Here is a 27,185-nt window from a genome sequence, read left to right as displayed (position 1 = left end):
AGTCTTTTTCTAATTTTAGCATAATTATTTACTCAATTGACTAAAGTGTATGTATGCTTATATAGATGTGCTTCTGATGCATTAGGCAGTTGCACAATTGGCTGTTGTCAATCCGTGAGAGTGATTTGATAAATCAGTGGGTACAATCTAGACTGATAAATAATGAAATTACTTTTGCTTTTCTTGAGTTATTTAAACACGAGTTATAGAAAGTGTGGAAAATCAGGTTGTATGACGTGTAGCACGCAGTGGTAGTCTCCGTCACCTGCTCCTGACTTCTTAAAGTACTCTGAATGGTGATGTGAGGGTGCTGCCTGCACCGAGCAGGCAGGAAGGGGGGAGCCCGCATGATGCCTACTCCAGGCGAATTAAAGACTGTTTCATGTCGGATCTGACCTGTTATTTATGGTCAGCTTTTTTTTTTTTTTTTTACAAAGAAAACAATTTATAGATGGATGTAGCCACAGACTGTATACAAAAGATGGATGTAGCCACCTTGCCATCATCTTCTGGTTTTTAACTCCTCATTTTCGATACTCCTACCCATTGTGGGCACTGCCAGGTATGTTTTTGGAACCAAGATGTGGATGATTTGAGAATGTGGAGTCCTAAAACACACCAAAACTAAAGCACTTCTTTGCCTCGGGAGCAAAACATATTGCTCCAAAGTTCCAGCAACACCACAAACACAGGCTGTGTAGACTGAAGCAAATCCAGATGGGTAAGTTATTTAAAAACTAGAAGGTAATTCTGGCTGCTCCTTTATTTCCCAAGTGGTCACTCCAGCAGATTGATCTGCATGTTTGGTTTGGCACAGATTTACACCAGATGCCCTCCCTGATGTAACCCTCCTATTTATACAGACGTGGGGCATTCATAAACATCCTCTAAGAAATATAAAGATAAGGGATTAATAAATAGATATTCTTGAATTTACAGTATAGATGGGGTAAGGGGGATGTGTGTGACATTATTGTACATGACAAATCTAACAGTTGTGGCAGCAGTCAGGTGTCAGGTGGAGGGCTTACACAGGCTCTGCTGGAGGTGGAGATTCTTAATGGCAGGAAAGCTCTTGGTAATGATGCTCTCTGCCGCCTCTACCACACTCTGTAGTGATTTTCTGCTGCTGGCAACTCCCATATCAGACTATCATGCAGACCATCAACTGGCTCATTAGGAGTGCAATAGCTTGTGACCCTCCCCGACATTTTAAAATAAAGATCAGAGCTTTCAAATATTGTTAAGGAGGTATAAAAATTGGAATTTAGAAATTAATTTACATATGTATAATATATATTCTTAGCGAAGGCCTCTATTCTTCTATATGATCACCCTGAAGAACTTTATTTATATTGTTTTGAGCTGCGACACGCCTTACATCTGACACTCACAGTGTTTTAGAGGCTTCTCCATGCTGAATTTTGGGGAGAAGAATGCTGTGCAGGTACTAAGAGGATGAGCCTGGATTTTTTTTACACAATAAAAATAGCCTGGTCTAAATGCACACAGGCTGTTTCTGTGTTGCTGGTTAAACAGGGGCAAATGTAAAAACATGGCACTATACTGCCTGGCATAAACTATCACCAAATAATGCACCAAAAACCTAAATTACGCTGAAAAACCCAGATCACTAACCTCAGTCACTCACAGATTATACTTTAGCTGGCTGGGGCTGACTATGCACTGTATCCAGAACAAAGCAGGCAGACAGTTAAAAAAAAGAAAGAAAGAAAAAGAAGGGCAGAGAGGATAAAAGAGCAAGTGAGAAACCCACAGAGGATGATTTAAAAAAAAAAAAAAAAAAAAAGCCTGCTAGTCATCGGCTCTGTGGAGCTGAAATCCCCGCTCTCAGCTTTCTGGCTGGTGAACAAGCAGAGAGCCACAATGGCTAGCAGATTTCCCCGGATTTGGAGCACAAAGGGTGGGCAGTCGTCCACCCAATAACCCTCCATAACCCTCCCCACCATCACTCAGTCACATGCATCCCTCCTTGCATTGCCCCCCTCACTCCATCCACATGGCCGTTCATCCAATCTACTATCACTGGTCGCATTTCAGCTTGCAGAATCAGTGGCCGTCCGGCTGACACGGGGAAAACATGCATTAATGTATGTGCACACTCTCATCTGTGACATCTGTCACTGTCCTGCCAAGCAACAATGTCACAGCTGTAGTAATTGGAGTTTTGCTCCAGGCACACATGGTCATATGTCTTTGTGTTACTGTGGCTGTGAGGAAAATTACAGCAGTTTTATAGTTTCATTAATCCTACTCCTAATTCTGATTTTAGCCAAGTTGAGCTCAAGTTTTAAATCTCAACTGGGTTTAAATGACCAGAACTTTGCACGAGTGTCATCTGTATCAAATTTGAGGACCGTAGCACACTCTCACTAACCTTCCATTAACTATGAATATGTGTTTGTAAAGTTTTAAACTGCGAATTCAACTTCAGCCTTGTCGCTGGCTCATTAAAAGTTACCTGCTCTCACCACACATGGACCAGGCAGAGGAGAGCCTGTGACCCATTTCTAGTCCCCTCCCTTAGATTAAGAAACTCTTGGCTTCAGGTTTATAGCAGCCAGGTGTTTAGTGCTCTTGAGCTTGGCATAATCATTAGGTTGGTTTCAGACAATTTAACAATGAGACGATTAAGCTCAATTAATGACTAATGTCTAATGTCTCCGGCACTGTTATCTTCCAGCCTGAAACGAAGGTACGGAGACGGCAGCAGGTGGCTGAGTGGAGCACATCGATGGAGCGTCCGCTAAGCCAAGTACTGCTACCAACTGTGTGTGTGTATCTGCATTTCCATGAGAGTGTGTGAAAACCTGACTCTAATCACCAGGATTGTGCCACTTGTGTTAGCCATGACAGCGATAGTAATTGCAGCAACATTTGGCTGCGGTGGTAATAGAAGTGTGATGAGCAGCGGGCAGACTGTGGGACTGATCGCCTCTTCAGAAGCCGACTTTAATAAGACATCTTTAATAAGGCTGAGCAGAGTGTTTTTTTAAAAAAAGTAGTTTTGATCTTTGATTTTTCTTGTTTGAGTGAAAGTTGTGCATGAAAGAAGCAGAGAAGTACAAGGAGACTACAAAGCTGAGTTGTGAAGTGTATACAGTACAGACTCATCCATAGACTTACTTATTTACTTACTTTGAGCTTTAACTGATCATAAGGATGAGATGATGAACTACAAGCGTAACTGAAAAGAAACATTTACTGTTTAATTATTGATCAGATCTGATGTGCGAACCTCTGAGAATCCTTTGAGGAAAAGATGGCGAAACTCTTTGGAGAGATGGATGTCTGCAGTAGTTTGCTCTGTTTCCTGATATTGTGGCCTAGTCTATGTTAATGACAGGAAATGGAGTAGGTGTAATGCAGGGTGATTCCTGTGGTTTTGCATCTTTTAGCTCATTAACTAGAAGTCAGGTATTAACCACATCGCTGACAACAATTTCTCAAAGCACAGGTGCTGATCTACTTTGGAGGTAGTCATTTGTTTTAATTAATTTCATTACACTCTCAGAATCACAATCTGATGCCAACACACAGACACGTAGACCTGCACTGATACTAAACAACCTGCAGGAAGCCCCATTGCTTTTCTAACTTGACGTCCTCGGGGATGATTGAAGTTTTGTATAAACTAAAAGTGCTCAGAATACCTCCTCAGTAAATGTTTTGACCTCTCTTTGCACGCTCTGTGGCTGCAGAGTTTTTCCCGATTATAAATCTTCGATATTTTCAGGACTGCCTCCAACTTCTACAGGCTTGTCAGAGTTAAATTTAAAATTACTCAGCTTGAAGTGAAGCTGGACACTCAAAGGCACTCAAACTGAAATGTGCTCAGACTTGGGCATCAATCAAAGAAAACAGTAGGCTGCTAAGAACCCAAATTTTGATGTAAAGCATTTCAATGAATCTCAAACTTTTATGTCTAGCAAATGTGTTAATGCACATTCTTCTGTGGAGAGATTTTGGCTCTTCTAACTCCAGGTTCAGGTCGGCTTTGTGCGTGAAAGTCTTGATAATAGCAGCTTGAACAGCATAACAAAGCATTGTGAAGTTGCACTGAGAGTAATTTAGTGCCTTGATCTCCGTTTCATGGTCAGCTCTTGGTTTGCTAAGGTGGAATGTCATCAAATGTGCTACAAAAGGTTCCTTTATGCTTTTATACCACAGTAAGACTACAGAAAAGAGTGCTCGGAGGCCACTACATAACCAAAGTTATTGCGACCGTGTGTAGTGAACTTGTGATCTTGTTCCATTTGATAGGTCTGCAACTACCCACAGTCAGATGTCACCTTCAGACCAACTTTAAAACTGGATCAACTTATAAACTGGATAGAGCAAAGTCTGTTACCAGTCTGAACAAGGTCAAGGTGGTAATTGTGTCCAATCTGTCTGTCATTATATGGCGATTAATCAGTGGAAACCAAAAATTTCTTCTGAATCTTGAATCTTTGGATGTGTCAGCAGTTTTCAGTAAACTGAAATTCACATTTAACAGAAATCCACATGAACTACTTACATTCAAAGTCCATGCAGATGCTCACGGATTTGAAAAAGAAATTTAATCTAGAAACTGCTGAAGCCTTATTACAGTTACACCCCAGCTGCAAGGCCCTTTGCAACCCACTTTCACCCCCACTCCTCTTATTTATTTGATGTAATTGTGTCATATCTGTTGTCACTGATGCCCTGTGTGTTCTCCAGGGAGGGTCTTTCTTCTGCTCGCTGTCTTTAGCTTTTCGTATATGCAAGGAAATAACAGTTTTGCACTGACTGTAGTGGCTTTACTGAGCTGCACATAAATTCCCATCACTCTTTGTTGTTACAACTAACCGTTATCTTATTGCAGATCTAGATCATTCAGGACATCCATCCAGCATTCATTAGCTATTTCAGTCAGAACCACATTGGTGGACTGACGGACAGATATTGTCACCCCCTAGAGCGATGCCGCTGGGTTACAGAAAACGAGACAGGCTACATGTTCAGAGTGATGTCTCAAGGACATTTGGAAGTCTGTGGAAGTTGATTTTCTTGCCGTACTGAGCATTTAACCCAATATCTTTCTTTAATCAAAAATGTGATGTTACGTGTCAGTGAGATTAATTTCATGAGTCTTTGGACCCCGGTTTCAAAAAATGATTATTTTTTTTCCTGGGAATGACACAGCACAAGTTCGGGAAATGGTTCCACTGTGCAGTATTTCCTCACAGATTTTATATACATAATTTTCATGCAGTTCCAAACATTCTATCAATCCTAAACCCACAGGTTAACTTAGAAATGTCACACAATTTGTTATTACTGCAGTATTATCAATCAAAACGCCGAAGGGTAGAAGCTGTTTATGGACATTTTTTACAGTCAATCCCAACTTTCTTTTTTTACGGCTGTTCTTTTCAAGGCTGTGTAAGCAGAGATGAGACTTCCTGGCATCTGATTCTCTGCTGTTGAGACAGCGACGAGAGGATCACCGGCTCAGCTGACCCACAAAAGGTTAAAAATCTGATTTTCTGCTCTCTTGTAAATGTAACCAATGACTCATACCCCACTGCCTTCAAAGCCGGCTCCCACTTCCAAACAGTTTCTGGGCAAATGACCAATGCTATCAAAGAAAAAAGCTTTGATTCCCATGGCATGTTTATTGATCATAACACTGCCTTTTGATATGTGCTGCTAGAAGGGGAGCTCTCCCCTGAATATCAATGAAGTCCCACTGACAGGCAGATAGAGTGGGAATATCATCAAGGGCCTATTCATATTTCATGTTTTTCTATTGCAGTTTATTCTCTTCTGTTGTGTTCAATTCTGCCTTGCACTATTCATTTTCTGTCCTGTTTCCCCCCCTCTATTACCTATTTCAGTCTTTTCTCACTTCTCCTCCTCTCCGCCTTACCTTCTTTTACCCCACTGTTTTGTGTATAATTACAGAGCACGCAGTCACGCAGAAGCACCCAGAGTTTGTGAGGAAAGTTAAAACCTAATTCTCCAAGTTCTTTTTTTTCTCTCTCCAAAGGATCAAAAGCCTAAAGCTGTGATCAAAGGATGCATCCTTTTATTTTTTCTTCACTGTGTTTTTTTCTTTGCATTATTCTGCTCTTCCACTAATGATCTTTTGCAACAGTAGATGTGAAAGTAATATATGAAAGCACGCAGCCTCACCACCTAAAGGTGTTTATTCTCAGTTCATAACCTCACCTGTTAGATAAGGGCATTGAGGGGAAGGTTAAAATAACACCATCTTAGTTAGCGTCTTCAAAATACACCCTTCTAATGAGGTGAGCAGACTCTCGCTAGGAAGACTTTTGCAGGACTACTTACCGAGAAAAATCTATACTCCATAAAATATTATTGTTCAACTCTGGTAAGACAAGAGGGTGTTTTCCTTTGCAGACGCTGAGAAACTGAAACTCTGAAATTCCCCAGTTGATGGCTTTGTGTTTGATCACAGCTGTAGAGCCCAGCTATGTTTTGTTGCTGCTTGTCGCATCATCTGCAAATGCATATTAACAATGAAACACAGCCCTCAGGCTAGTATAGTTGTTTTTTATGTTTTATGTTTCCTTCATGGATGTGTGTGTCCAACTTTTGTTTAGAGACATATACATGCAATATACATTATATTAGCAAAAATATTCACTCATCTATCCAAATCTTTGAATTCTGGAGTTCCAATTACTTCCGTGGCCTCAGGTGTATCAAATCGAGCAACTAGGCATGCAAAAAGAATGAGTCACTCTCAGGAGCTCAGTGAACTCCAGAGTGGTGCCATGATAGGATGCCACCAATTTCGTCACTTCTAAATATGCCAAAGTCAACTGTTAGTGGTATTATAACAAAGTGGAAGCGATTGGAAATGACAGCAAATCAGCCATGAAGTGGTTGAGTTGCTGACCATCACATACGTGAGTGGTTTTTAGTTTTGAGTGGAATGTCTCGGTAAATTTTAAGCAGATGTAAAATCATCTTTTGATTCAGTAATATAATTGATCAGCATTATGATTTGTTGGTAGTACTTTGGTTTGTGACCAAGTCCTGCATCATCCTCAGTTTCACTTGAGCATCCTCATGTTAGCACTGCTGCTAAACCCCAGAATTTTCACGTGTCTCCTTTAGATTTAGGCAGCTTGTGTTGTGATGTGTATCTGTGACCTACTTCCTGGGATTTTCCTTGTTTCTGTTTTTTTTTTCCGTCCCCCAGTCAGACTTATGTGCTGGTGTTGCTAACAACCCAGTCTGTTAGTGGAAAGGCTGCTCCGTCTTGGTTTCTATGACAAAATAATGCCCAGAAACTCACACAACACACACACACACACACACACACACACACACACACACACACACACACACACACACACACACACAAAGGACACTAGATGCCTCGACTACAAAGGAAAAATTTGAGGCTGTTTAAATACTTTGACTTTTCTTTACCGTCTAAAAATGAGAGATGGAGGAGACTCTTTTTCTTTGTCAACTGCTAAAAGTTTCTGTTGATACCATAAGATGATGCTTACCTAATGGTTAAAATTGTGCTTTTAGAGTTCCTTGCAAAAATCGTGAGTGACCCCTCTTTTCTTCTTCAGCGACAGTTCGCCAGACTTTATGAAGGTCTTTCAAATAATTTTTTATAAAATTAACTAAAGGCACAAACTAATGTTATGTGTACACATAAGAGGCAGCTCAATCAGTTTTAAATTGTGTCTTCAGGCACTTTGTTACTAACAGCCTATTACAAAATGTCGAATTTTTTCCTCATTTCTTTTGTTGAATCTATTTTAAAAAAAAGCCAAACATAACGCAGTTTAACAAGCATAGAATTATATTTTTGCACCAAAAAAGTGATTCATAAAGAGCAATATCTCAGTGTGGTGTGCAGTGTGTCTTCAAAAAATTTGAGGACAAAGAAGAAGTGGCAGGTCCTGAGAGAAGCATCTAGCCCTTCAGTTGACCAATTATAGACTGTAAAACTTGTTAGAATTGAACAAACTCTGTTTTTGTCTTTGCACATGAGGGAGGGGTCAGGATCTTTGCACAGTACTGTATACTTGTTCTCTACCTGCTAACACTACCATGCATGCAGCAAGATGGATGAAATTAAAACCACGTCAGAAAAACTGTGACATCAGAACACATCCAAGCACAGGAATTTAATGGAAACACAGCTGTAATTATATTCACATGTACTTGTATCTTAGTGACGGAGCAGTTTTTGACAGCTTTACTTCCTGACGTTTTTCCTACCTTTTTTTCTTTGCTTTGGGCCTGGATTATGCATTTCATTTGTGACATATGCTGCTCTAAAGCTAGACGTGCACGTTTGTGATTGGTCACATGCAGCAAACATAGCCCTTTTTCACATCTTAGTTATTTCAGAAAACCTCAGTTGACTCATTGAGTTGATATCTACTGCCAAGAGCCATTGCAGTTATTAGGCTTAGTGAAGCCAGACAACAAAAAGATACCTGGGGTATCCTGAACTACAGGCCTTAGGACTTCAGCTGTGAAAGCTTAAATTAGTGATGCTGTGAATAGCCCGTAGCAAAACGGTAAATGTTATCACTACAAACTGCCTGTTTGACGCTACAAATGATCATAATGGACTCCCCTGAATATCAGTGGACTGTTATAGTCCCTCATCTCTTATCTCTGACGGTTTCTTCAATTTGCACTTGATCTATGAAGGGGCGACTGAGCTATTTGTTGTGATGAATCCAAGCAGAGGCCACTTTAAGGTGTCCATTACTGCTCTGAAAAGATGGTCAAAATGTGAGAGAAGTCTGTCTGTGGCCTTTCAGTGATACAGAATACACTCTTGGTGAAGCATGCATGAATATTTCTGAGCAGCTGTGAAGTTTAAAAAGCGTGCTCACCAATTCAGGTCTGCATACGTCTGAAGTTATCATTTTATTTGAGATAACGTTGGTATTTACACGGCTCCTTAAGATGCACGAACCAATGCAAGTGTTTGAGGTTTAAAATGAGAACTGGATAGTGACATCATTTGACATTTGGAGCTGACTGGTTGTCGTCAACAGGAGGAATCTGATTCTCCTGTCACACCTGCTTCCCCGGGTTTTTTTTTTTTTTTTACTCTGCTCCTTTTTCTCTGAGGATTTACTCTTTTGTAATTTCTCTGCTCTTTTTTTTTAAAGCTTTTAAGCTGAGAAAAGAAACGATTTCTAGCAAATGCCTGAATACCCGTCACTGTTTGTGGCGTAATCACGATAAAGATAAATGAGTGAAAAGCCAGATGAGTTGCCCTTTAACCTTAGTCCACCCCTTGTATAATCCACCCCCCCCCCCCCCCCCCCCCACACACACACACACACACGCCCGTGGATCAATAATACCATTTGCAATAATCCTGTTTGCTATAACCCTTCCTGGCGTGTTGGATAGGTGGTTTACTATTTTAGGATCCTCGGAAGAAGCACGCAGCAGCCATTACTGCTGAATAGTCTGCCCATTGTGGCCATTGTGCAGCCCAAAATTGGTCTCATTATGGTTCACATCTACTTATGTGCAGAGTGTTTCACTGCAGATGGACACTTTCACACAATCTCGTATTTACTTCCACCAAAAACAACTGGTCTACCTGAATGCATGAGATTAGTTGCTTTTGATTCCTGCTTAACGTGTAATCAGGGCACATCTTTGGGGACATTTTCATGTTGTCATGTCTTTGTGCCAGATTATTAACCATTAAAGCAGACTTACTTCCATGTAATGCTATTTTTAAGAGACCTATATGTTTTCGTGTTTGGGGCACAGCAGGTCAAACGTACCGCCAATCTTCACATTTTCATCTGCGGGTGATTTTCCTGCTTGCTTCTTCTGCCCTGCTTAAAGGATTGTTGGCAGCCTTTGGACAGAAAAAAAGACTAACTCTCTGTGACGCGTGGCGAGCCAGCCCATAGACTCCTACGAGCAAGCCCTTGCTGCTTAGACTGCCATGTGGAAATTGGTATTTCTATGAAGTCTGTTTTTAAAGCCGCTGCAGTCTGTATTGTTATTTTAAAGATGCCGCCTTAAAAGAAACAACAGGTGTCTTTACTCCCACCAAAACACATCCTTGGTGTGTATCCTTGAGCTCTAGCAAAAGTGTGCATTTCTGGTCCTTTCCTCCTAAAGGCTTTGACACTTGCTTTGTTTACCTCAGAGCTTTCTAGCTCACAGTTGTCTTTCCCACCCTTCTCAGAGAACTGTTGCATGTCTTGATGTGTTACTGCTACGTTCAGGTCACTGTAATAGCATGGCGTCTTGCTGGTCTGCTTCACAGGTTACGGCTCCACAGCTATGAGAGGGTCAGAGCCTCCATGGGTTGACATTAATAATCACTCGACTGCTTGTGTCCAACTGGGCTAAATACTGCCCCTTTAGCTCTGTGGAACTTTTAGTGTCTTTCAGCTAGTTGTTTTGTTTTGGTTTAGGTCATGTTTTTGTGGATTTAGTTTTCAGGGTTGCCAAACTGCACTGCAGCGTTCCCATTTTTTAGACCAGCCTTCCTGGTAAATGAGATGGATGAAAGACGATGTTCCTCCCCATTTGCCGGATGTGCAACCAGCAACTGTTTGCAACGAGTCCACATTTTTAAAAAGTGATTAACTGTCAGTGTTGCACGCACAGCTTATTTCCACTGCCGTCCAGTGGCCACAAACCCTATTCTAGAGCTCGTTTATTAAATGATACTGTATATATTAGCACGCTTTTAGCTGTCGGGCAGCTGTGCTGTGATCTATGTGCTTCAAAACATTTTCAAAGTGGTTTAAAAAGCGATTAAGTCATCTTTTCGTCTTGGGTATTCAACCAAAGCACAATATTCTGCCAGACAGTGTCCAAAAAAGTTTAAAAAATAAAAGGATTAGAGCTGCCTTGAACCGTGTGAACTTTACGTGTGATTTTGATGGGGCAGGATCCCACCTGTCTGCTGGTGCAAGCATTTTAAAACTAACGCCACAACTTTCCAGATGTTACGTCAGCCATGTGCGCTCGTGTCACCGCTCCGTCTTCTTTATTACTCTACCCTTGTCTCCACTTTTCGCTTCTCCTTAACACGAGTTTATTGAACCTTAATAAAGCAGGCAGCCCAGAGCAAACCCATCTGACTTTAATGGCCTCAAGAGGAGCAAATGAGCCTTAACAGTGATTGTCCTTTTTAATTTCAGAATTAGGAAGGAATGCCATGGGGAGGGTGGTAATGTTTCTTTTTTACTTGCTCCTATTTTTTCTCACCTGTCCGACTGACTCCTCTCACCAGCTCCCATTTCGCTTTAATTTTTGATCTTATCTCTACTTCTTTTTTTCTTCTGTCCTCTTCTCATATCCTCTGCCACCTCTTTTGCTTCCTCACACCTTTTCCTTCATCTGTGACTATCCCTAACACCCCCAGCCCCTTCATTTGTTTCCTTCTTCTCCTTCTTTTCTTCCTTTACCTTCTCCTCTCTTTGCTTTTCTCTTGTGTCTTTCTTCATCTTCCTCCTTTTCTTCCTCCCATTGCGTACACTCATTTTCTCATCCATCCTGTCTTACCCTCCCTCTCTGAGGCACCCACCTTCACGTCCTACTCCCTCTTCCTCCTCCTCCTCCTCCTCCTCTGCCCGGCATGACGTGGGACCAGATCAAGGAACTGTGTTGCCGGGAGTAACAGGGATTGAGAGCGACGCGTTGGAATGCGACTCCAGCCGAGTCCCTGAGAACAGGAGGAGGAGGAGGAGGGAAGAGGTCGAGAGCAAGTATTTCTACTTTATCCCCGCACAGTGTTCCCCCAGTTCTTTTTTCTTTCTTTTTCGTTTCTTCTTGACCTTTATTGCCCTGTTTTTTTGTTTTTTATTCTCTAAATGTGTCTCGTCTGTAGACATACTAATTTTCTTCCCTTTCGCTTCCCACTTAATTTAAGGAAAGCAGGTGCCAAGGACTCCTTCTTTGCTGATCGGTCTCTCCCTGTCTGCTCAGTAATGTGTCTCTTCCCTCATCTTTTGCCTTACAGATAGATAGATATAGATATATAGATATAGATATATATAGATATAGATATATATAGATAGATAGAGATATATCTTCCATGTGAAGTCTGACTTTGGGGGGCTTGTGTTTATCAGGCGTCAGTTGGGCTGTACACTCATCTGTCTGTTTGTCTGGCTGTTCGCAGTGTAAATGGCAGTGAAAGAGGTAGAGGGAGAGAGAGAGGGCAAACACACGGAGATGCAAACCCACATATTCACACATTCTCTTGCTCCAGCACACACGCACGCACACACACACACTCTACTTTATCAGCAGAATGAAAGTGCTTTCTGGCAGTATTTGAATGAGACAGAAAAGAGCCCTATTCAGCCCCTCTGCCTGGCTTTTATTAACACTGCGCGTCACTGAGGCGACATAAGCCTCCCCTCCCTCGCACCCTCTCTGTTGCAGACAGACACACTCACACACACAGACATGCGCACACACACACACATAAACAGAGGGAGGTCTCCTGTTCAGGTATGATGATGCCTCCTCCTCGCTTTCCCCCCACAATCCCTCTTTTTTTTGTTAGCTCCTCCTCACTTGTGGGCTTTTGTTACCTCACCCCCTCCTCCTACTACTGTCCTTTTCCACCACACCTCCCTCCCTCCCCTCTCACTCTCTCTCTCCCTGCTCTCTCTCCGTCTGTTTGCCTCTGCCGCTGAATGAAAATACGCACAGATGCGTAAAGGGGCGGTCAAACTCCACATATCCACCGGTGGCAGTGGCAGCATCACTGACCCTATCTCTTTGAGGACGAGAGGACGGGAGCAGGGAACAACTATTCTTTTGGACAATTCTTCAGGCCCTCGAAGAGAAGCCCAAGCGCGACCCCGGAGCCCACCTGTTTGAAGCCGGACACTGTTTGCTCGAATCACAGCTCAGAAGACGCCACAGCAGCAGCAGCAGCCCGAGAGGACACAGGGAACGCGGGTACTGAGTCAGAAGAAGAACCTGCAGGGTCCCGGCTCGGATGCACGGATGCTCGCTTCTTCATCTTCTTCTACCCCCCCACCTTCCCCTTTCTCCTCCTCCTCCTCCTCCCTCAAGCTGCTGTTGCTCGTCTGTGGCGATCCAGAAATAGCAGCAGCTTGTCTGGAGGTTGTATGAGAAAGCGTCTGAGATGTGGGGTTTATTTGCGGTAGTTATGTTTTCAGCTAAGAATTGCTTGTTTTGTGAATTTGTGTTTGTGTGTGTGTCTCTCCCTCTTGTCGCCTCTATTTTGAGTTTCCAGCTTTGATACCACTTAGTGTGCTGGAGTCGTACTAATTAGCGGCCTGATTGACAGCTCGGTAATTGGATTTATTTCATATCCGCTCCTTGAAGTTGCGAAGCCTCTTAAGGCACGAGAGGAATGGTTTCTGGGGCTTTATTTCTTTAGAAATCAATAATAACATACCTACTCCAGACTTGTAGGGATTTTTTTAAGAGGGAGAAGGAGGGATTCTAATTTTATTACAGTTTCTTGCCAAATTCTCAATCCTTTTGCTAAATCCTTCCTGGGGCTTAGGAGGATATATCAGACAGCAGATATTTCAGCATTAAAACATAAACTCCACTGTAAAAATATGTCTGTTACTGAGACAGATCTCAGTCTTACATGTGCTAGCAGACATTTGTTTATGGGGATAATCCAGAAATGACCATATGTGGTAGAAAAAGTGGGGGATTCAAAAACTATCAAGTAATACATTGTGTTAAGTGGACTTAAAAAGTACCAAGCTGCTTCAAAACCAAAAGTGTCCAAGCGGACAACAGGTGCTCAATGGAAGAAAATCTGCCCCCTTTATAACTTACTCAAAAAAAAAATCCACATGTAAGAAGCAGCACAGATTAGAGCGTGTGAAGAGAGATCATATGGAGAACGTATGCTCCAATTACATAACACCAAACGACCAAAATCTATTAGCAGGTGATGTCGATTTTTATGTTTTTAAACCTATATAAGTTAACAAGAAGGTAACTGCCTCATTTAATCAAAGAAAAAATTTCAAATGTACATGCATTGTAAGAATTTTCAAACACTTTCCTGTACTTGTGTTGCAAATTCACATGAATTGCCTTTGGGAAAGCTTTAAGGGGTGAAACGGATGTCCTTGTAATATATACATATATATGGATACATACAGGGTAAGGTAAAGCAAAGACCCCGTGTGGTTACTCAGAATCCAAAAAGAAGGTCTTTGCTTTCGAACATGGCGTTTACTACTACTACTACTGTTGTTATAAAAATCTTGTACACCATACACCGGGACAGCTCGCTCTGATCATCATCAATACAGATCCAGCTGCCGTGGAGACAACACCGTGGGCATAAAATAGCCCGTGTCCTTGCATTGTGGATGTCAGACCTGTTGCCACACCTCACCACCACTTGCCTTTGACGAGGCTTCATGTACTCCCCATCTGACTTGCAGGCTGTTTTCTGATTAGTCTCGGTGTGATCTTCAGCATACCTGGAGTGCCGTGCAGAGTCATCTCCTATAAGCTCGTTTTTCTCTCTTGGTTTCTGTGTCCTTCACCTGCTCTTATCCTTTTTCGAGTTTTTCTCGCTCAAGGGGGTTTCAATTGAATCTCTTTCCATCTATCATCCGACTCCATGCGTGTTTGTCAGTGTGTGTGTGTGTGTCCTTGTTCATAGAACTCAGTCTTCTCAATGCCCCGTGCATTGTATGGCTTTTTATTCCTATCTGACTGTACTTATGGTTCATATAGGGATGGAAGCCATGCACTGCGCTGGGAGCAAAGCGCGCACGACCATGGACTCCTGCCATGTCACCTCACCCATCCACATGCTAAAGACTATATGTATAAGCACACTCTTAGCCTAGCCTGCATGCTCACATATGCATGCACACATCCACATGATGGTCAAGGCAAAGCCTCTAACAGAAGTATGGACGCACACGCGCTCCACACATAAACACGCATTCATTTATGCGTATGCATGCAGTATGTATGCATATGTATGGTGTATGCAGTACCTATGGAAAGGGCCCCCTGGTTTCAGGAGGCTCATACTGCAGTGAGTCAGTCTGAAGCTGTCTGACTGTATCAGCTGACAGATGGCTCTCTGAAGTGAAACACACACACATCTGCCACAGAACCTCAATGGGATCGATACAGATCACAACGGGGCTAAATGAAAATTAAATTGAACTGAAATGAGCCAAATTGATTCAGAATCAAGAGGCAGAACTTGTTTCAGGGAAGTCACGCAGACCCTGGCGCAAAATAACAAGATGAAGAATGCGCTCAGGCATCGTCGTTGACCCACTTAAGTCTTTTCAGGGCTCCAGTGGGATAAAAAATCCCCCCAAAAAACAGCATCTTGCTCGGTGGAAGGCAGTGACACAGTTGACACAACCTCCCAAAAAACCACTGATATCTGCTTGTGTAAAGTTTTAGAAAATAACTGTGAGGAAATCCCTGTTCACAATACCTAGAATAACACAGTTTACTTCTGCTTCACATGACATGACACCAGCTTTTCTGCTTCTTATTTCTCTACCTTTCTGCCAAGGATTGTTTTTTTCTTTGCAAACAAGGTGATTTTGACAGACAGCTGAACGGGCCTGTTAATGGTCTCCTGTCCCTGGTGATCATGCAGAATCTGTTCAGCAATGTATTAAAGTCCAATCCAAATTCGTGACTGACTTTTTTCTGTTTTCTTTCCGGTTGTTGCTTCGTCTCAACACATGCTTCCGGGCACACTGGGGTCTGTGGGGGGAAAAAAATCCATTTATCAAGGGAAGACCATTTAAAAAGTTTTCATGAATCATATTTGGCTGCTTTTATTGAGTGGAGCTCAGAGTGGTTTGCATTACACAGTGGATAACAGTGTTTTTCATTTTTCAACCTCTCACTCTCATTCTCAGCACAACCACTGACTTCCACTGCTGACACCGCATGCTCAGTTACAGCCTCTTTGATAACACTGAACATCAGCCCTTTCAAACATGCTTAGCTACCACTAAATTACATCAAACATGTACAGTAGCTAGAGGTTCTTCTGATACTGTGTCTCTACTGTAGTTTTTCTACTGTTGAACACACTGAACATGCTTCTGGCTAAATGCTTCCTTATATAACCTAAAAGAGATCACTGGCTGTTAAAAACGAGTATTAATATGAAACCTAACTACCAGGAGCATGTGGAGCTGACCTTTGTCGAAGTTGAAAACCTTATGGAAAGCACAACACCACCCCTTAGTGCCCAAAAGTGGTATTACACCTCCCTGAAACACCACATTTTATATATATATATATATATATATATATATATATATATATATATATATATATACATATATATATATGTATATATATATATGTATATATATATATATACATATATATATATATATATATATATATATATATATATATATACATATATATATATATATATATATATATATATATATATATATATATATATATATATATGTATGTATGTATGTATGTATATATATGTATAAGACCATAAAGCCATTTATAAACAAATGTTGGTGTCAGCCTACTTATAAATATCCAGGTGTTAACTTGTAATTATAGGGAGCTGAATTGGATCTATTTAGTGAAGAAGAAGAAGAAGAAGACAGGAGAGCGGATATGACGTCAAGGTCCGGCCTCCACAACAACCGGGTGCAGTTTCTTGTATTATGAAAACTCCTGAATGGCAGTGTTGGGTAACTGCTGTTTCCTCGCCCTTATACAACAGCATGTGGAGCTCTGAAGGACTACTGCTCGTCTAGCTCTGGATATTATTATTCAAAGAAAGTTCTTCCACTGACGGCAGCTAGCATGGCGAGGAGGAGAGAGTGCGCAAACACGGGGGGCGACACAAAGAAACTGAAGCAGGTGCTGAAAGCGAAGAGCTGCGGGGCAAAAACAAGAGCGAAGAAAAAAAATGCTGGTATGAAAAGTCGGAGTTGCCTAAAATGTGTGTCTGTCATTAAATAAATGGAACCTCTAGCCCCCAATAGTTAGGAAATTAAGTGAAGTACAGGGGAGGTTAGCTAAGCGGTCTGTGCACAGTGAGCCTGGGTTCATGAATAAACTTACACACGTTCATCTGAGGAAGAGTTTCACACAGATGACTAACATCAGCATTAGTTGTAGTAAATGAAAAATACTACTTCACAATATTATAAAATAATTGAAATGTAAAACACATCCTCTGTCATCCATTCCCTCTGACTGCTCTGAGAAGCAGTTTTTGTGCAGTTATAACGTGACAAAAATATAATTTATGTCACACATCAATGCAAAGCTTCGGTTTATTGGAGGCAATGCATAATATCGAGCTATTATGGCCATAACCATAAAGGCACTGTATGAGCATCCAGGTGCACTGCTTAAGGATGTGCATGGTTGCTGAAGTGGATCTGCTGGCCCGGATGCACATCTGTGCTCCACATACCAAAACACCAACCATATTTTGTGCATAGATGGTGTAAGTGTGTGTGTTAACTTCTTAATCCTGCTGGTTTATCTGCAGCTTCTCAGACGTGATCTCTGACGTGTATTTGAATAAGAGCATTATCTCTGTGGTGTATATAGTAGTGATAAACCAATTTTCAGATTTTAGGCTAATACAAGCATCTGGTTTAAAATAACCAATATTTTTTCTGGAATTTTTTTTTTTCATTTTTATTGTTGATTTTTCCTCCGTTGGATTAAAGAATCAAAAATTCATATAGATTTCTTTATTCTTCAGTGTTAGAGGCATTTAGGTCATCCATCTTATGTACTCATAGGCCAGTATCAGCACTTCCCTTCATGCTTTGCGGTAAATCATTCATAAACTGTAGTTTTCATTCAGATAAACAATGCTGTTGCACTTCCTACAGTGGCACAAAAATGATTCTCCAGACAATTAAGGCACTTTTGTCAATTTTCTGTAGCAAAAAAAGAAAGAAAAAACATCTTCATTCAGAAAATTGGCTCGCAATATAATACATTTTTAGGGTGGTTGTACTTCTGTTTTGTATTGACGTGTTTTCCTTTATTCTCAGTCAAGCACAGAGGCTTCAAAACATCTTTCAATCTGTTTTACCAGGTGAGGACATCAAAGATAAAGAGGAAAAGATAGAGAGGAAGGTCATCCCTAAGCCCCGCGCGCCCTCAAAGCGAGCAGCAGGAAATAAATTGTCTTCCCAATCTGACACCAGCTCTGCTGTCAATACCAGCAAATACTTTGAGTCACCCATTATGGAGGAGAATGATAGCGAAGATGACTTTGATATGGTGACCTCTCCACCACGGCTTAAGGTGAACACCAAGAAACCAGAGAAAGAAGAAGAAGAAGAAGGGGAGGACAGTGAGGAGGAAGATGAGGATGATTGGGAAGAAGTGGAAGGTAAGTGTAAAATCCGTAACATTTGTAATAACACTTTGTTTTGTTTTGTTTTTTATTCCTATGCTAAGCAGGGAGTAATGGAAAACAAAGGAAATGAATAGTGTGTGTGTGTGTTAATCAGAGCTAGCTGAGCCGCTGGGTCCACTTGAGCCTCTAGAACCCGTCCTGCCCTCTGAGCCTGTGGAGATTGAGATCGAGACCCCAGAAGTCAGAAAGAGGTAAGTGAATATAGAATATGCACATGCTCAACATAAAATTCTAAACTTTTGAAAATAAAATAGCTCTTTAAAAAAAGAGTTGCAAAACAGACTTTTTTGTGATATTATTTCTTAAACAGTTGAGGTGTTAATCTGTAAAATGAAATGAACACAGGAAGACATCCAAAAGTCAATCAAAACAAATCAACCTCATTATTAAAACTCAGGAATCACTAGCATAATTTAAATAAAGTTTCATTGTGTTCATGCTCTGAGTTTAATTAGATTTTGTTTATATCAAAACAATCTGAATGTAGCTCCAGACATTGTTAGCTGATGTCTCCAAACTCCCGATCCTCTCATTATATTCAGGAAAACATTTTTGGGTCATGGAGTTTCATTCAAATGTACATTAGTATGAATTTTCTCCACAGGTGTCAGGAGAGGGACCTGTAATTGTGTGTTTATGTGATTAGTTTGTGGAAAATGCGTTATCTATGGGTGTGCAGTTAATGGTATATTTGTTTTAACCCAATAATCATGATTTGTGATTGGCCAGGCAAAAAAAGCAGGCGGAACTTGAGACGTATCTGAGGCGAATGGTGAACCGATATAAGAAGGACCTGCTGATAGACACCCACAAGGTGAAAACACGCTGTTTAGTTCTACCTTTCCTTTCATGGTGCTTCTCTAGCTCATCCCTGACGTTCCGAACCTTTGATTGGTCTCTTAGGTCCACCTCATGTGCCTGATTGCCAGCGCCATGTTCCGCAACAGGTTGTGCAGTGAACCAGACCTGCTGGCCATCACTCTGTCGCTGCTGCCTGCCCACTTCACCATGGCAGCTAAGCGCATCGACCAAAACTACCTCTCTGGGCTGCTTAAATGGTATGTACTTATAAATGTGAAGTTCCTGAAACTATTTTAATGCTAGAATGTGTAAAACTAAGAAATTTGTACAATAGGGACAATAGAGCTACTATTCAGAAGCCATCAGTCACTGGTAGCCTTCTATAATTATCGCCATATCTTATGATTCCATTTCCATCCATCCGGCTCTCTTCTTTCCCAGGTTTAGAGCAACATTTACCCTCAACTCCAGTCTTCCCTGTGAAGAGGTTCCGGACCCCCAGAGGCTCCTCGAGAGGCGACTGGCAAGCCTCTCAGCCAGAAACCACGAGGAGATGACTCACGTTAGTAGTTTGGCATGAAACCGGTCCATTTTCTATAAAACAGTGCCCCTAGTTCGACGTACAAATGAAAAATAAATAATTATGCACCTGTGTTTCCTGCAGCTGTTTCTCTTGGTCCTACGCTCTCTGCAGCTTTTCTGCCGATTGGTCCTTTCTTTGCAGCCGATTCCTTTCAAAGCCCCATCAGCCAAGGTACTGACAGTTTGTTGTTTTTCCTTTAAGAAGACACTGCGGTATAATTACAACAGTCACGTTTGGATAACTGCTGCAGTTTAATGTATAGAACACATTTTTTAAAGCCTTCTATTAAAAAATAAACCATTTTGCCAAAAGTATTCACTCACACATCCAAATCATTGAATTCAGGTGTTCCAGTCTCTCCCATGGCCACAGGTGTATAAAATCAAGCACCTAGGCATGCAGACTGCTTGTATAAACATTTGTGGAAGAATGGGTCGCTCTCAGGAGCTCAGTGAATTCCAGTGTGGTGCTGTGATATGATGCCAACTGTGCAACAAGTCCAGTCATGAAATGTACTTTCTACTAAATATTCCACAGGCGATTGTTAATCCCAGCTATGAACTCGCCTGTGAAGTGGTAAGCCACATAAAATCACAGAGCTGGGTCGGTGGTTGCAGTTACTACACATCTCCAAACTTCATGTGGCCTTCAGATTAGCTCAAGAACACTGTGTAGAGAGCTTCAGTGAAGGAGTTTCCACAGCCAAGCGGTTTCATACAAGCCTTAATATCACCAAGTACAATGCAAAGTGTCGGGTGCAGTGGTGTAAAGCACGCCACCACTGGACTCTAGAACAATGGAAATGCATAAGTGCAAAGCAAGGTCAGCAAAGACATGGATGAGCAAGTTTGGTGTGGAGGAACTGGCCTGCACCGAGTCCTGACCTCAACCCAAAAGAAAACCTTTGAGATGAGTAAGGGCGGAGATTATGAGCCAGGCGTTCTCGTCCAACATCAGTGTCTGACCTCACAGATGTACTTCTGAAAAAATGGTCAAAAATATCCATAAACACTCCTAAACCTTGTGGAAAACCTTCCCAGAAGAGTTGAAGCTGTTGTAGCTGGAAAGAGTGGAAAAAACATCATATGGGATTTTACTCAAGTTCATATGCATGTGAAGGCAGACGAGCAAATACTTTTGAAACACTTTACCTAATACTTTAGCCTGTAAAAAATGAATAAACTGTAATATAAGTGAAAATACAAAAGGTACAGCCTAAGCTGTGGTGTCAGGTTCTTATTAAAAGGATACAGCCACCAATTTTATCACACTTACATATGCCTCTATATACAGTATTTCAACTCATTGCAGTATTGCATATGCAGTGGTGTCTGCCATTTGATTTTAAGGTTGTTCTGTTCTTACAAACATGCTGTTGGAAATATCTCATTTCTGCAGGCCAAAGGGGCTAGAACATCTGCTGGTGCCCCAGAAAAGAGCAACACAAGCAAGGAATCATCCAAGACAAACTCCCCTGAGCCAAAGATTTCTCCTGGCACCAAGAGACCAGCAGGAGGGAGAACGATCAAAGGAGATGTAGGAGGAAAGAAAGCAAAGAAGAAAGAAAAGGATGAGGAGGAAGAGAAAAAAGTTGTAGTATCAGGGGGGCAGAGACCAAAGAATTCAAAACGCCGCAGTGTTGCCTCAAAGGTCAGCTACAAGGAAGAGAGCAACAGCGAAGGGGAGGAGGATGGAGGGCTTAGTGACGAAGATGAGTTTCAAGCCACCAGTGAGGATGACAGTGAGGATTCAGAGAGTGGGGTTAAATCTAAAAAGGGGAATAAAGGGAAAGGGAAGGCCAAGGGCACACACAGCAGAAATACTGCAGCTCCAAAGAGAAGAAGCAGTGGAGGTAAAAAACAGGTAAAAGATGAGGAGGATGGAGACTTGGAAGAAGAAGAGGAAGAAGAAGGAGGAGAAGGAACAACGAGCAATGGAACAAAAAGGAGGAGTGGGGCAAAGAGAGAAGGCCCAGGTGCAGACGAGTGGTTAGAGGTGTATCTGGAGAAAACCGCTTCCTGGGTTTGCGTAGATGTGGATCACGGTGTTGGAGTTCCTCAACTCTGCTACCGGAATGCAACCACACCGGTGACATATGTGGTGTCTGTGGACGGGGACGGGTTTGTGAAAGACCTGGGAAAGAAGTATGACCCGACTTGGATGACATCATCCAGGAAGAGGCGGGTGGATGATGACTGGTGGGAGGAAACGCTTGAGCCATTCTTGGGACCTGAGGACGAGAAAGACACAAAGGAAGACAAGGAGGTGACTTCGATTTTTTTTTTCGATTTTTTTTTTTTTTTTTTTTACTTTTCTGCACAATTCTTCTTACCAAAACCAGTGGCCACATCACATGTCCTGTATGCATCATATGGATTAGCAGGAAATGTTCAATGTACACGGGATTTTACTCTATTTTTAACATTGAATTCTTTCCTCCTAGTCAAGAAATTGCTGTGGCCCATCAGCTACTCCCATCGTTAACAATGCAAGAATGGCATGAAAGGAAACAATGTCTTGACCTACTTCAATTTCTTTCTTTGCTCTGCTCTCCCAGCTCCAGAAAACTCTTCTGAACAAACCCCTGCCAGTGTCTGTAGCGGAGTATAAGAACCACCCGCTGTATGCCTTAAAGAGACACCTGCTGAAATATGAGGCCATCTATCCTCCTACAGCCACTGTGCTGGGATACTGCAGAGGGGAGCCAGTATACTCTCGGTAACTAGTTAAACTTTCATCACAGATGCATTTTAGTTCAAGTATACCTCGAAATCCATCGCACATAATGCTTTTTATACTGTGCAGTCTGTGTTAACCTAGTTAGTTATGTCTTATCGCTAAACCAAAAAGCAAGGGAAAACTGGGATTTCAGTGTGAGAGGGGAAAAAAAGGACTGTCGTCATTCATGTCCTGTTTAAATCTTTATCCATCTCTAGGGACTGTGTGCACACCCTGCACTCCAGAGACACGTGGCTGAAAGAAGCAAGGACTGTCCGGTTAGGGGAGGAGCCATACAAGGCAAGCTCTTTTTTGTTTGCTTCTCTTCCCTTCCTCAAAAGGAGACATTTTGTGGTTAGTTTCTCTGTTACATCAGTTTGTTTTTAACTCAGTCACACTCTGACCTGAAGGCAGTTGTAGCTGAGCGGTGTTCATTAGCATGTTTCATGACTGAGGAGGAGAGTTTATCCTGGTAATGAAAACACAGTTTTTCTAAATGAACCAGCCCTGTGATCAAGCCTGCACTGAGTACTGCTACCACTTGAACCACTTTGGACTTTACCTTCCACATCTGCTCCAGCTGTTCTTTCAGCTCCTGGTACTTCTGTGTTTTCCCATGCCCCTTCTTCTTGATGTTCCTGCTTGCTGGGATTGCCACATCTGTCACAACTGTGGTCTTCTGCTTCTTGTCAATCACCACTATGTCAGGTTGGTTTACCACTAACTGCTTGTCAATCTGGAACTCAAACCCCCACTGGACTTTATCCCTGTTATTCTCACACACCTTTGGTTGTGTATGTGGTACAGATGTTCCAGTACACTGTCCCAATCACTTGGATGTGCCTCCCATCTGTCAATGGGCCGTGCTTGTTACTCTTCCTTTTCCTCATCACCGTCTGTCTTCATCTGCCGGAGGTGTTCTTGTAGCAGCTCATCTCAGGGGCCATCTTCGTGATCTATTAGCCGATGCTCCATGGTTTATCCCAGATTGTGGGTCTGACAATAAGCCAGGGGTTCAAATCTCGATAAGGGCATGCATGCAGTAAGGGCCCCTAGCTAGGCCCGCCCAAGCCTACTTCAGAACATGAGCGAGAGATATAGAGCCAAAGCCATACCGGCTCAGACATTGCCCAGCTTAACAAGGTCCACATCAGGCATTTAGGAACCAGGACATACTGATGAGAAGTGGGCAACAGGAATAAAGCATACATGGACAAGGACTAATAATATGGAATTGATGGAATGCTACCAATATTGCCCCCAGATCTTAAACCTGACCCCATGAATAAACTGTTATTGCTAGAGATATATTTGTCTTGAAGAATGACTGATGTAATTATGAAATGATATAAGGTGTAAAATCTTGCAAACCTTTCCTTTCCTGTCATTGATGTTCTGCTGAGTGCAGATGTATTGAATTCTTCTTGTAGCACTGATGCTATTAAATCCTAGTTTGGCTTAATTGGATTAATTGGATCAATTGGATCAATGGCATCGTCAAGGTGACAGGAAGGGGGAATCATAACAGACTGAGGCTGCTGCATACTGAATAGACACACAGATAATGGAAACATGAAATGCTTTGGTGACTTTATGAACTCACAATATAAACACGTCTTTTCCTTTTTAGATGGTGAAGGGCTTCTCTAATCGTTCCCGTAAGGCCAGGATGACGTCTGAGCTGAAGGATGAGAATGACCTGGCTCTGTTTGGAGAATGGCAAACTGAAGAGTACCAGCCGCCGATAGCCGTGGATGGGAAGGTATGTATATGTGTGGGATTGAGCATCACATTCAGAAGATTAAGCGAAACAAAGTTTTATGAGCAACATAAGAACCAACAGGATAAAGCGTCAGTGTCATTGTGGTTTTGTATGTTTTCCTCAGGTCCCACGTAATGACTACGGTAATGTCTACCTGTTTAAACCCTGTATGTTGCCGGTGGGCTGTGTTCATATCAGGTTGCCCAACCTGCACCGCGTGGCCAGGAAACTGAACATTGACGCAGCGCCTGCAGTCACAGGTTTCGACTTCCATGGAGGATACTCGCACGCTGTGTAAGATGACTCTGAGGAGCCTTCGGTGGGGTGTAAACACAATTAAGCAGATGGATACGGTCATACAGGAGAATCTCAGGATGAACAACTGCACCGAGAGTTAGAATTTCACAATATTGAGGGACTTTCAAACAAAATCATGCATTTTTTGACCCGTGCACATCATTATTGATTCCTAGACAGACTCATTAAATCGTGATATTTTCTTAAAAAACAGTTTGTGTTTGTTTTCAAGTTTTAGTTGTGAAGGCAGATACTGATAACAGTATCTTCAAATTTCAATCACAACTGCGGGTTTTGTTTTGTTTTTTTTGTTTTTTTTTTGAAAGCTTAATTAGTTGCTTTCCAAATTTATCTGTATTGTTTCCAGCGAGCTTATTTTCATCTCATTAGTTGGCTTTGGGTAAAATCCCTCTCTGTGAGCATTTGCATTGAATCATTTCAGTGTTTAAAATAAAAAGATCAAAATCAGGATGTTTTTACTCCTAAAGAAAGAAATGAAATAAATGCACTTGTTACAAACATGTCAAAGCTAAGGGGATATTTGCTCACCTGTGTGTGTTTCAGCACTGATGGCTACATTGCGTGTGAGGAGCACGAGGAGGTCCTCAGAGCTGCGTGGGTGGAAGAACAAGAGCTTCAGAAACAGAAGGAGAAAGAGGTGTGTTTTCTTTTATATCACGAATTTGACAATTATTGATTACAACCCTGTAAGATTACAAGATTATGTAGTTTAGGTGGGAACTTTAACACAAAGTATCAGCTGTTACTTTCAAGTAGAAACCTGTATGTGACAGGCTTAATTTTTTTTCTTTTCTTGCAACATCTAGAAAAAAGAGAAGAGGGCCATCTCCAACTGGACTCTGCTGGTCAAAGGACTCCTGATCAGAGAAAAGCTTAAAAAGCGTTACAACAAGAAGAACCAGGGATTGGGGAGCCTTGCTCATGGAGGTGACGCCGAAGGGTTTTCCTCAGATGAGGAGGCTGCTGAGGGTGAAAGTCCGGGAGCTAAGACGGCATCCGAGACTCTAGCAATGTCCTGGCCTCAGAACAGACAAGCAGAGGAGGATGGTGGAAATGCCAGCGGACTGAAGAAGAAGAAAGTAACAAAACGAGAGAAGAAGGGTCAAGAGCAACATTTATTCCCCTTTGAGAAAGTGTGATGTTGGAGACCACCTTCAGGTTTTTGTAAAGCAAAGATTGATTCCATTATGCTGTTAAAGAAGCACTTTCACTGACTTCTTGCAACATTTAGTTTGGAAGATGTTCACATCACTTCAAAGCAGGATGCTGCATGGGTCACTGAAATACCCTGGAGCCTTTGGAAGTAACGCTGGAAGGAAAGGAAAGGAAATACGGGAAGCGAGGAGAAGGTGACGACATAAAGCCTCACTGTTCATAGCTCCATTTTGGTGTACACTGTATTGTAAGATTTTTATGTGAGAACTTCATGGACATGGGGAAAAAAAACATACATATGTACAGCAACAGTATAGGTTGTCATGGAGACTGTGGAAGTGTCCTTACATCTTCATGTGTATTAGGTGAGTATTGGGCACTGATATCAGGTTTAAATATTCAGTGCTTCAAACTTTGACCAGTACAGACAGGTTTGAACCTGCTGGGCACATTAATGTTGGCATTTAGAGCTTATGCTGACATGAATGGATAACTTGCGTGGCAATTAAACACAATACCTCCTGTGCTAACACTACAAATTATAATGAATGGTAAAAATAAGCACACAGCATCTGTGCTCCTGTCAGCTGCTGCTGTTTTATCACATTCATGTTAGCAGTTTTTTCCCCAACCTGCAGGTCTGACCAAATAAGAGCATAGCTTCTGTTACTGGCTCAATCTAAATGTTTTGGGTTTTTTTTTACAAAGAAAGTCATTCCGCTTATTTACTTTTGTCAGCTGATTTTTTTTTAATACTCATGTTGGGTAAAGATCTGACAGAGCCATTGTAAGGAACCAACCACTGTGCACATTTAAGTTGATCTATGGATATAGACTCCTCATCTAACAAAGTATATGCAGACTATATGACAGTTTTTAATAAGTGTATAACTTGAAAATCACTAAAACTGTTCTTTCATTCTTGATTTATCTTTAGTGCTTCGTGTCCTCTTTGCCTGTTTAGCAGGAGGTTTGCTTATATCTCCTCTTCTCTTTGTCATTGTTTGCATTCAGTATTTCTTTTACACTCATTTCTTTTACATATTAGGCACCATTTTATAACTTTTGGCTGTATATTATTGTTTCCGACACTGAAAAAAAGACAGAAAGAAAATACCATCCATAAGTCAAAATTTCAAGTTCAAATTTTAGGATCATATTTTCTTCTAAATTTGAGTTGGTAAATAGAAATTTTGAGATGCCTGACTGTAAATTGTGAGACAATAACATAACAATGACAAATTGATGAAAAAACATTGATTACAGGGTTGTAATCAATGTTTTGTAATTGTTGGAAGATTTTCCGTACTACATGTCTTCAAACCATTTAAAAGTTGCCAATTGTTCTTGTATGAAATTTATTTTTGTAATAAATGTTTAAATATATTGAAATAAAAACAATGCTGTAGATTTCTTATAGATTATGC

The 27,185-nt window shown here is 41.5% G+C and overlaps 1 protein-coding gene across 2 annotated transcripts; it reads left to right on the top strand.

Moving 5' to 3' along the window:
• Window positions 1–16,634: 16,634 nt before the first annotated feature.
• On the top strand, window positions 16,635–27,177 carry xpc (xeroderma pigmentosum, complementation group C). Of its 2 annotated transcripts, XM_085444024.1 has the most exons (14): window positions 16,635–16,948; window positions 18,095–18,394; window positions 18,516–18,612; window positions 19,151–19,235; window positions 19,325–19,479; window positions 19,664–19,784; window positions 19,887–19,976; window positions 21,204–22,070; window positions 22,363–22,523; window positions 22,742–22,823; window positions 24,154–24,285; window positions 24,410–24,579; window positions 25,147–25,240; window positions 25,410–27,177. In XM_085444024.1, the coding sequence occupies exons 1-14, from the start codon at window positions 16,837–16,839 to the stop codon at window positions 25,740–25,742; spliced, it is 2,799 nt and encodes a 932-aa protein (XP_085300150.1). In that variant the 5' UTR covers window positions 16,635–16,836; the 3' UTR covers window positions 25,743–27,177. The 2 variants fall into 2 exon arrangements, with proteins under 2 accessions (XP_085300150.1, XP_085300151.1); XM_085444025.1 differs by lacking the exon at window positions 21,204–22,070.
• Window positions 27,178–27,185: the final 8 nt, after the last annotated feature.

The sequence above is a fragment of the Copadichromis virginalis genome, linkage group LG20, assembly GCF_057382275.1.
Source record: "Copadichromis virginalis isolate Kocher_CV1m ecotype Utaka linkage group LG20, C_Virginalis_male_GT1.1, whole genome shotgun sequence".
Taxonomy (NCBI): domain Eukaryota; kingdom Metazoa; phylum Chordata; class Actinopteri; order Cichliformes; family Cichlidae; genus Copadichromis; species Copadichromis virginalis.
This window is presented reverse-complemented; position numbering and strand designations above follow the sequence as displayed.